Source organism: Salvelinus namaycush, chromosome 21, assembly GCF_016432855.1.
Source record: "Salvelinus namaycush isolate Seneca chromosome 21, SaNama_1.0, whole genome shotgun sequence".
NCBI classification, from domain to species: domain Eukaryota; kingdom Metazoa; phylum Chordata; class Actinopteri; order Salmoniformes; family Salmonidae; genus Salvelinus; species Salvelinus namaycush.
Genome location: NC_052327.1, coordinates 35,312,417 through 35,323,920, shown reverse-complemented (window position 1 = coordinate 35,323,920; position 11,504 = coordinate 35,312,417). Strand labels below are relative to the sequence as shown.

Below are 11,504 nucleotides of genomic sequence, written 5' to 3'. Positions count from 1 at the left end.
ACTAGAAAATATATCATAGTGCATGGCGTTTTCACCCATGTTAAACACAACTAGAAAATATATCGTAGTGCATGGCGTTATCACCCATGTTAAACACAACTAGAAAATATATCATAGTGCATGTGTAACGGATGTGAAATGGCTAGCTAGTTAGCGGTGGTGCGCGCTAATAGCGTTTCAATCGGTTACGTCACTCGCTTTGAGACCTTGAAGTAGTGGTTCCCCTTGCTCTGCAAGGGCCGCGGCTTTTGTGGAGCGATGGGTAACGATGCTTCGTGGGAGACTGTTGTTGATGTGTGCAGAGGGTCCCTGGTTCGCGCCCGGGTATGGGCGAGGGGACGGACGTAAAGTTATACTGTTACACATGGCGTTATCACCCATGTTAAACACAACTAGACAATACGTTATACAAGTGGATGGCACATCACCCGTGTTAAACACAACTAGACAATACGTTATACAAGTGGATGGCACATCACCCGTGTTAAACACAAGTAGACAATACGTTATACAAGTGCATGGCGTTATCACCCGTGTTAAACACAAGCAAGGAGTGTTAGCTACCCGTCGGAGATGAGCCTTTCTATTGAAATGGCATCACAAAGCAACAGCAGCAGCTTTCCAATGCATCTTCACCTCATCTCAACTATTCTTCCCGCAACTAAAGATACTTTATTAACATAATGTTGAAAGAACATTTACCACCACTCAAACGTCCATTTGATCTAATTATGAGCGGAAGGCATGTGAGTGAAGTAACAACAGGCTCTTAGCATTAAGTAATAAAAAGGGAAATTAGCGTGTGCTTCGTGGAAGCAAACAGGAGAGCATCACTCATCCAGTTTAGAATTCAATACTTGCTCTCCTTATTAGCATGGGGGTTCTTTTCTTTTAAGTATATTTTTCCGATCTACTGTGAAAAACATATTTACATAATATGGTTACACACACACTCTACCACCTGGGCCATGAAGAGGAATCTCTTGCCAATAAAACCATTCCCTTGTATGAAACCATGAAATAAAGGAGTCTGAAAATGATCGTTGCAAATGATAGCTAGCATTACCACACTTAAGTATTTATTTCAACACTTGACATAAATAGGTTAGAAATGAAACACCAAATGTGTGTGGATATTACACGTGCTGTATAATATCAGGCACAGAGCAGCTTGGACAGAATTTGAACACAGGTCCTACACAGATGGCTGAGCACAAGAACATTAGGCACAAAAAAAAGAAATGACCAGCAAAAATATTTTTGCCTCTTGATTCCACCTGTGTGTGTTGATTGACTGCCATAAACAAGCTAATATATGCACGGTGCTCTGTCATAGGGAGTCTTCATCAGCAGCCCTGCTCTTATAGCCTTACAGACAGCTTCATCTACTATCACACACGGAGCCGTGGCTTCTGCACTCAAGGTCACAAATTAATCAAAGCATCAATATGTGCAGTCGACATGAGCAAACCCCGGCACAGACCTGTCACCTGTAGGAACCACTTTGATTCAACTCCTCATAAATAATGCAGGAGAGGATGAAGAGACAGAAGAAGACCTGTAGCAAGCTTCAGAGATATTTTGGGAGAATCTGAAATGCCTTGAGGTCATATACTCCAGTTGAAGTGATCGTGGGTAGTTGTGTGTGAGTGCGACAGTTGCTGCGTGCATGTGAATACATAGTTCACAACGGCAGAGTTAGGGTGGATGACGAAATGTAGCTAATTAGGGTGTATGGTAAAACTGGGATAGGCTCTGGTTCACAATGTTTTAGCTGTTCAAATTGTTCTTGATGCAAAGTTTTTGGGAAATGTTTTGGGGGGATTTGTATTACTGCTGTGAGCAAGATATAAATCGCTGTTTAAAATTCCAGATCCTCTGGCAGATCTCTTGCCCTGCAGGGATATTAAGTGACTCCAAAGTGCTATTGTGTGCATCCAAAATAGCACCTTATTTCCTATATTATATAAGGTCAAGTCAATCATAACTCATAATTTTGATGGTGAAGTGAAAGCAATAAAATCAAACAAGCGTAGAATATATGTCTCAATATTCCTAAATGTCAATATATGCCTCAGTCTCCCAATAATGCCATGTAGTACTGAATGTATTTTTTCTGATATTTTTCTCCCCAGATGGAAATTGAAACGACGAGTGACTGTGATTGAGGATAATAATGATGGAAGACAGAGTGATCCATCCCCAGCCCAAGCCAGAGCGTTCCTCCTCAACCCTCCCTGTTCTTCACCGACAGACTTCCTGAAGGATACATTGACCTTCACACATCCAACTTGCCTGACAACCTGGCACAGTGTAAATTGAAGAAAGGTTGCTCCTTTCCTCTCTGCCAAGGACTAGACAACGACTACAAAAAGGCCAAAGCTTTAGGGACCAGGCATCAGCAGAAATCCGTTCTGTCTCACTGCGGTAACAAATGAGCCTTTATTTGTGAAGTTAACAGCGCTAACAGCTGACTCCATAAGGACCAATTTCTAGTTCAAGGTAATAGGGGGCCAAGATGAAGAAGGCTGCTTTCTTGGCTTGTTTGTTAGCGGAGCTAGCTCTGACAGCCTTTGTTCTGGCCTCGGAGGGCGGCGCTGCTCATTGTCCTGCATTGTGCCGGTGTGAGATACGACCCTGGTTCTCTCCAAGCTCTATTTATACCGAGGCTCCCACGGTGGACTGTAATGACTTAGGCCTATCGACAATGCCAGAGAGACTGCCCTCAGACACACAGGTGCTATTGTTACAGACCAACAATATCATCAGTGTTGAAAAACCTTTGGATTACCTGGCTAATATCACAGAGATAGATTTATCCCAGAATAACATATCGTCTATGAGCGATGTCCATCTGGGTCCTCTTCCCCAGCTGCTGTCACTGCACATGGAGGAGAACTGGATTCATGCCCTGTCAGACAACTGTCTCCCATCCCTGCCCAACCTCCAGGAGTTTTACATCAACCACAACCTGATCTCATCCATCAGTCCTGGTGCCTTTAGAGGGCTAGGGAGGCTCCTGCGGCTCCATCTCAACTCCAACCACCTCAGGGGCATCAACAGGGTGTGGTTTCAGCCTCTGCCCCGCCTGGAGATCCTGATGATTGGGGAGAACCCCATTGTTCAATTGTCAGACATGAACTTCAAGCCCCTGGTCAACCTACGCAGCTTGGTTCTGGCCAGGATGAATCTTTCCGAAATCCCAGATGACACTCTGGTCGGCCTCGACAACCTGGAGAGTGTTTCGTTTTTTGACAACCTGTTTGACAGAGTGCCACAGGCCGCTCTGAAGAAAGCCAAGAGCCTGAAGTTTCTGGATCTCAACAAGAACCCCATCGAGAGGATTCAGAGAGGGGACTTTGTGGACATGATCCACCTCAAAGAGTTGGGCATCAACAGCATGCCTGCGCTGGTGTCCATCGACAGCTTCGCCCTCAACAATCTCCCTGAGCTGACCAAGATCGAGGCCACCAACAACCCCAAGCTCTCCTACATCCACCCCAATGCCTTCCACAAGTTGCCGAGACTCGAAACACTGATGCTGAACAGCAATGCCCTCAGCGCCTTGCACCACAGCACTGTGGACTCCCTGCCCAACCTGCGTGAGGTTAGCATGCACAGCAACCCCATCCGCTGCGACTGCGTCATCCGCTGGATCAACATGAACCAGACCGGCGTGCGCTTCATGGAGCCAGATTCCCTCTTCTGCGTGGAGCCGCCGGAGTACCAGGGCCAGCACGTCCGCAAGGTCCACTTCAGGGAGATGACCGAGATTTGCCTCCCGCTCATCTCGCCCGGGAGCCTCCCAGATCGTGTCACCGTTGGGAAAAGGAGCTCGGTGACGCTTCACTGCCGGGCATTCGGGGAGCCGGAGCCAGAGATATACTGGGTCACCCCCTCCGGGGACAGAGTCCTGCCCAACAGTGTGTCTGATAAGTACTACATGCATCCAGAGGGGACCTTTGACATCTATGACACTACCATGCTTGAGGCAGGGCTGTACACCTGTGTCGCTCACAATCTTGTTGGTGCAGACCTCAAGTCTGTGTTGTTGGTGGTAGATGGATACTTTCCACATCCTTCTGATAATGGCAATGCTTTACATGTGGACGTTAGATCAGTGCAGCCCGACTCTGTTTTGGTGTCTTGGGATAATACTCATGGTGGTCTTATATCCAATATAAAGTGGTTCACAATGGCGAATGCTAAGCATCCCTCCATGGCATACACTGCTAGAGTACCAACCGATGTGAAGGTGTATCGTCTCACCCACCTGAACCCCTCCACCCAGTACTGGGTGTGTGTGGAAGTCACGAGCATGCAGCTCGGACACAACAGGGACTGTGTCAATGTCACCACAAAGGGACTGGCTCACACCGTGGAGAGCAGTGAGAAGTGGGACACAGTGGTGATGGCTGCATGTGCTGTGCTTTTCATCGTGGTTGCTGTGGCTTGCTCCATCATATACACATCTCTGCAAAGCCAACACTTTTACAGGAAGTTGATGGTGGACCAAACTGAGTCAATGCTGGGTCCTAGCACCCGCCCCGGCTCCGCCTCTTCTCTCACAGAACTCTGTGGGGCTGGAGTCAAGGTGAAGGTGACCGTAATAGACTTGCCAGACAACTCCATGTAATGAAAGAAACGGCCTTGGAGCAGGAAAATTTATGTTCTGGATTTTAAACAAGGTGAAAGAGTGTTGGACATGTGTGACTCATGTGCCCTCTTTTCATGACAATGACAGAGCATTGGGTTCTGGAACTCCTGGAACCTGGAACACATGATGGAACCATAAACCAGCGCCCTCACGCATAAATACGTAACCAGCTAATCCCAGACCCACAGACTCTTTTATACAACAAAATTGTCATTGCAGCAAAATGGTGCACAGACAGGTATCTAGATTGCGATATACGTGGCTACTGATCGGTCATTCATGCAGTGCAACTGCAAAAAAGCACAGCACAAAGACTGTCATCTCTCTCGGTTATTGACTTGTGCTTTATAACACCTTGTGGAGATGTCTTTGTGGTCCACAATGAGGAATATTTTCTGTGCTGTTTAAATAACACTCAAGGGCCATAAGTAAGAAATACCACTCATATACAGTTTATAATGGGCAAAACTTGTTAGACTAGTAGACAATAACAGTGTATATGTAAACAATTTTATGATCAAATATTTTTTTTCATTAAAAACAGTACATTGTATTTTAATCGAAATGTAATGCTTTCTCTTACTTACTTGAAATTGTAATTGCGAAAGACCCAACTTCAAGGATGACTTGCTTATAACAATCTGAATACGATATTAGGATGCTCTGAAAGGAACAATCTAAGCTTCCTTTATCAATAACATGCAGCTATCCATGAAATGCAAAATGTTATAATTCATAAATATGAATCCCATAAATCTTTTCATATCACTGTCTAAATCACGCAAAAGGAAAACAGTGTGATGTAGACAAACACAATTACTGGGACTGCCCTTGAAGGCGGACATTTTAACATTGTTACTAAAATGCAATCTCAGGCAGGACGACGTGTTTTGGCAATGACTGGGGAGTAAGAGAGAGCGTGTGTGTGTATATAACTTACACACTGTACTTTATATGTGTGTGTGTGTGTGTGTGTGTGTGCGGCATCAGAGAAACCCAATGACTTTGAATTGCAATATATTCTCTTTCATTTAAAACCCAATATGGATTCCTAACATAAACCTCAGAGAGGTGATGAATCGGCGTCACATGCGGACTGATGGGGGCATTTATCAGAGGGACTCCGCCATATATCAACTGAGTTTCAGCACCTTTGACAGGGCTTTTAGAGTGGAGCCATTTGTCACCGCCACGGGAGCTAAAATATGACCCATTAGAGCGCAGGTAGTGCATAGGTCAGCGAGAACACATGGAGGCTGCTAGCACCGGAGCGCGGTGCGGTGCGCCCCTTCCCTCCGTGACACTGGCGAGACACGGATGCCATTACAGGAACAGCTCAGCAACTCTTGGGCTCGTTTGTTAAGCACTTCACATTATCGCCACCCTCCGAGAGGGGAAGGAGACAAATGGAGCGCAAAACGAGGACAAAGTGTCTACTACGGCTAGAAGTCAGTATGAACAGGGACAGGATAGACAAGGTGCAGGTTTGACACATTGAAGGTGGAACAACAGTACTGCTGTAGGTATTAGAGATGTGTGTATGTTTTTATTTGACTGCACAGTGAGATAATTGCACAACAATATAACAACAAGATAAGAATGCTCATTAAGGGAACTTGAGTCGTTAGTATATTCCCTGGTTCATTAGGGTAGCTTACTTGAAAGGAGAGCTCTCAGAGAAGAACTGACAGGACCTCCACTGAGGTTTCATCACACATTTTTTACTCCTCCGTTCGCCTAGTTTGAACTCCAGATAACCCCACATGAGAGCAAATGATATGTCAACGTGCAAACCACTCAGAGAAAAGGAAATAATATCTCGTAAAATGTTCACACATGCAAAAAAGCTATTTTCCAATAAAGGCCCGATGGCAATATGCCCTTCTGTTGTTATTGTTTGTGCACCACCTGGGGGCACGCAATATGGTGAGAAAAACAGGAAAGAAACTGTTACATATGTTTAGTATTGCTCACATAAACTCCCACCGTGCCATATTACAAGGAATTGTAACTGTTAAAATTCCTTGCCGTAATAGCACTGAGAAACTGTTCCTAACAATAAACAAGTTCAACCCCTTTGGATATCAGTGTTTTCTGCGCACCAGTGTCAATCAACAGGGGTTAAAAATGTAGGTGCCATATCATTCAGTGAATTAAGTTAATATTGGAACGAGGGGATGTGTTAAATCACCCAATCCCTCACCAGTAACAGTAGAAACACTGGTGGAGATATGATTAACCCACTGATCATTCTCTCAGGGAAATACACCCTGTATGACAAATAGACAGCAGATGATATACTGTAATTGCATTATGATAGCCATGGGGAGATCTGGAAAAATTAGCAGGCAAAGTAATAAATTGTCATTTTTAATATCATCTTCCAGCCAGGACAGAACAGTATTTGGTTGATTGCACATCTGTAATTAGGATATTATCATTGAAGGCGACAAATTCTTTGCATAGGGAATTCAGAGCTTTACGCAGTGATTTATGTGAAAATATGGGATACAGGTGTGTATAGCCTTGAATGGAAAATGTATAATCCTTGAATATTTACCCAACAACTAAAGAAATACAAACAACTCAACAGAGGAAGTAGAATATTAGTTCAATACATCGGTTAAATTAGCACGTGTAGATACTCTCAATTTGAAACCTGTGCTGTGGTGCAAATCAAATGAACAGTTTAGTCACAGAGAGTGACGGAGGACAGGGTTTTTGTGCAGTCTTCTGCTGTTGTTTATTTTCATTTGTGGAAAACATCTGAATAGCCTAATGACCTCTAGTTGAAATAAACAAATATCTCTCATAATGTTTCCACTTCTAAAATGCCCAATTCATCTGAAACTTGTTTGGCCAGATAATAGCCTAATCTGTGGAGATTTTTCTTCAAAAGGTTGTGTGAAATCATCCCATTTTGAAATATTGCCCCATTATCCTGTTGTATTTGGGACAGACCTCCTGCTCGTTGCTTGGAGTAGCCTACGACATAAAATAGAAATGTTCACATTTCTCAAGCTTTCCTCAAACTGCACCCTGGGGCTTCAAGTAATTATTTCCCCACTCAGTGGTCCATTAAGATAAAACAACACTGGTGACTTTGTGTGATCTTGTATTGGGGCTTTGTGTGATTGTATCATTATCTAAACTCTGAAACAGGGATACTTAATCTTTGCTGATAAACTGGATATGATTATGAACAACTGAAAACATTGGTTCTTTTATACTTTTGATTTGTTTTTGAATGTTTGAATGGGAGTTGAAGACTGCTCTCCCTTACTCACTTTTATACCCATTCTTTTACAAAATCATATTGGATAAAACAGAAATAAAACATTCAACAAAGGAGAACACACAGATGACAACCAATCAGTGAGTGTTTTGTTTTCTGGGGAGTTGCAGCTCACCAAAGGAAGCAGGAAATAGAAATACTCTCACAGAGCTGCAGTAGTACTAGAATTACCAAAGCCTTTTGTAATAAAACGACGGAGGAGGAAATGTTTTTTTATGAGTCAATACACACTTTAAAAGCAGGAAGCAGGCAAGCTCTCCAAAGCCTTCGTCACTGCTGTACAGACCCACACTGTGGGCAGAGTGATGGAAGTCAGCAAGCAGCTACATCTGAAGCTCCTCCACTAATTAATTTATACTTAGCAAAAACAATTACTGAGTTACAGTTCATATAAGAAAATCAGTCAATTAAAATACACAAAATTCATTAGGCCCTAATCTATGAATTTTACATTTCTGGGCAGGGGCGCAGCCCACTGAGGAGTCAGGCCCAGCCAATCAGAATGAGTTTTTCCCCACAAAAGGGCTTTATTACAGACAGAAATACTGCTCAGCACCCCCACCATCCCCCTCAGACGATCTCACAGGTGAAGAAGCCAGATGTGGAGGTCCTGGGCTGGCGTGGTTACACGTGGTCTGCGGTTGTGAGGCCGGTTGGACATACTGCCAAATTCTCTAAAACAACGTTGAAGGCGGCTTACGGTAGAGAAATTAACATTCAATTCCCCAGCAACAGCTCTGGTGGACATTCCTGTACTCAGCATGCCAATTGCACACTCCCTCAAAACTTGAGACGTCTGTGGCATTGTGTCGTGTGACAAAACTGCACATTTTAGAGTGGCCTTTTATTGTCTCCAGTGCAAGGTGCACCTGTGTAATGATCATGCTGTTTAATCAGCTTCTTGATATACCACACCTGTCAGGTGGATGGATTATATTGGCAAGGGATGTAAACACATTTGTGCACAGAATTTGAGATAAATAAGCTTTTTGTGCGTATGGAACATTTCGGTGATATTTTTTTACAGCTCATGAAACATTGGACCAACACTTTATACATGTTGCGTTTATATTTTTGTTTCGTATACATACCGGTAGTACCATATTCATCATCAAACATGATTACACCCTCTCTTCAATGTAAAATATCACTTCCTACAATAACACTACCGGCCAAAGGTTTTAGAACACCTACTCATTCAAGGGTTTTTCTTTGTTTTTACTATTTTCTACATTGTAGAATAATCAAAACTATGAAATAACACACATGGAATCATGTAGTAACCAAAAATGTGTTTAACAATTCTAAATATATTTTATATTTGAGATTCTTCAAAGTAGCCACCCTTTGCCTTGATGACAGCGTTGCACATTCTTGGCATTCTCTCAACCAGCTTCACCTGGAATGCTTTTCCAACAGTCTTGAAGGAGTTCCCACATATGCTGAGCACTTGTTGGCTGCTTTTCCTTCACTCTGCAGTCCGACTCATCCATAACCATCTCAATTTGGTTGAGGTCGGGGGATTGTGGAGTCCAGGTCATCTGATGCATCACTCCATCACTCTCCTTCTTGGTCAAATAGCCCATACACAGCCTGGAGGTGTGTTGGGTCATTGTCCTGTTGAAAAACAAATGATAGTCCCACTAAGGCCAAACCAGATGGGATGGCATATCGCTGCAGAATTCTGTGGTAGCCATGCTGGTTAAGTGTGCCTTGAATTCTAACTAAATCACAGACAGGGTCACCAGAAAAGCACCCCCACACCATCACACCTCCTCCTCCATGATTTATGGTGGGAAATTCACATGTGGAGATCATCCGTTCACCCACACAGTCAAAACATCTCCAATTTGGACTCCAGACCAAAGGACAAATTTCCACCGGTCTAATGTCCATTGCTGGTGTTTCTTGGCCGAAACAAGTCTCTTCTTCTTATTGGTGTCCTTTAGTTATGGTTTCTTTGCAGCATTTCGACCATGAAGGCCTGATTCACACAGTCACCTCTGAACAGTTGATGTTGAGATGTGTCTGTTATTTGAACTCTGTTTAGCATTTATTTGGGCTGCAATTTCTGAGGCTGGTAACTCTAATGAACGTATCCTCTGCAGCAGAGGTAACTCTGGGTCTTCCATTTCTGTGTCGGTCCTCATGAGAATCAGTTTCATTACAGCGCTTGACTGCACTTGAAGAAACTTTCAAAGTTCTTGAAATGTTCCTTTTGACTGACCTTTATGTCTTAACTTAATGATGGACTGTTTCTCTTTGCTTATTTGAGCTGTTCTTGCCATAATATGGCCTTGGTCTTTTAATAAATTTGGCTAACTTCTGTATAACACCCCTACCTTCTCACAAAACATCTGATTGGCTCAAACGCATTAAGAAGGAAAGAAATTCCACAAATTAACTTTTAAGAAGGCACACATGTTAATTGAAATGCATTCCAGGTGACTACCTCATGAAGCTGGTTGAGAGATTGCCAAGAGTGTGAAAAGCTGTCATCAAGGCAAAGCGGGACTATTTGAAGAATCTCAAATATAAAATATATTTAGATTTGTTTAACACTTTTTTGGTTGCTACATGATTCCATGTGTTATTTCATAGTTTTGGTGTCTTCACTATTATTCTACAATTTAGAAAATAGTAAAAAATAAAGAAAAACCCTTGAATGAGTAGGTGTTCTAAAACTTTTTACCAGTAGTGTATACACAGGAAACATCTTGTGAAAGGCAATTATGAGCGAGGACTCTAGATGTGAATGTGAATATATCAAATGTATGGTGGTTATATCCTTAGGATGCATTATCCATAGGATACAATAAATTGCGTTCTATTTAGGTCTATCATGGTTATATCTGTAAGTGATGACACTAGAGTAGCTAATCCACCCTTTAGAACTGCATAAACAGAATGGCTTTAGTTCCAGCTGACAATCAAGTGTCACCTCACATGTAGGCCTACAGTCCATCACAGGAGACTAAATCTGCTTTTTGTTCACTGGGCTAAGTGCTTCACAGCAGGGGGCAACTGTTACAGCAGCAACAACAACAAACTAAACACAAATCTATGCGCATGCACCCTGGCATTAGTGATGAGCATTTTGAGTTGATTCCTAGTTAATTACCAACTCTATTTACACATAGCTCCCTAACCTCTTCCTGCATCCTCTGATCTCAGTGCTCCTTCATGGCTCCTGTCAACGTGAGCGAGCGCTGAGCACCGAGCTGGCGTGGCTAGCTTAGCTAGCTCTCAAAGGGGGGACTCAGAGAATTCCCTTATCCCGCTTCCAGCAGCGTATGTGGCATTCAAAAGCAGCGAGCGGCGCTATGCTACGCAGCTGCCTGCCACCAAAGGCCCTGCTATGATTACACATTCCGTAATGAATAATTTACCTTTTCCTAATAACCCGTTAAGCTGGTTCATTTAAACGTTGTCTTCCTCCTCCTAGTGCAGTGATTATAGCAGGTAGCCACGGTGAGAGAGGTAGAATTCCCAGCGGAATTCCCAGCGGCTCAGGAGAGTTTGTCAATCCCCTAGACCGACCGTTGGAGCTAG

The 11,504-nt window shown here is 43.3% G+C and overlaps 1 protein-coding gene across 1 annotated transcript; it reads left to right on the top strand.

Moving 5' to 3' along the window:
- Window positions 1-2,518: 2,518 nt before the first annotated feature.
- Window positions 2,519-4,636, top strand: LOC120066277 (leucine-rich repeat neuronal protein 3-like). Its single transcript, XM_039017549.1, has one exon. The coding sequence runs from the start codon at window positions 2,519-2,521 to the stop codon at window positions 4,634-4,636; it is 2,118 nt and encodes a 705-aa protein (XP_038873477.1).
- The last annotated feature ends 6,868 nt before the right edge of the window (window positions 4,637-11,504 follow it).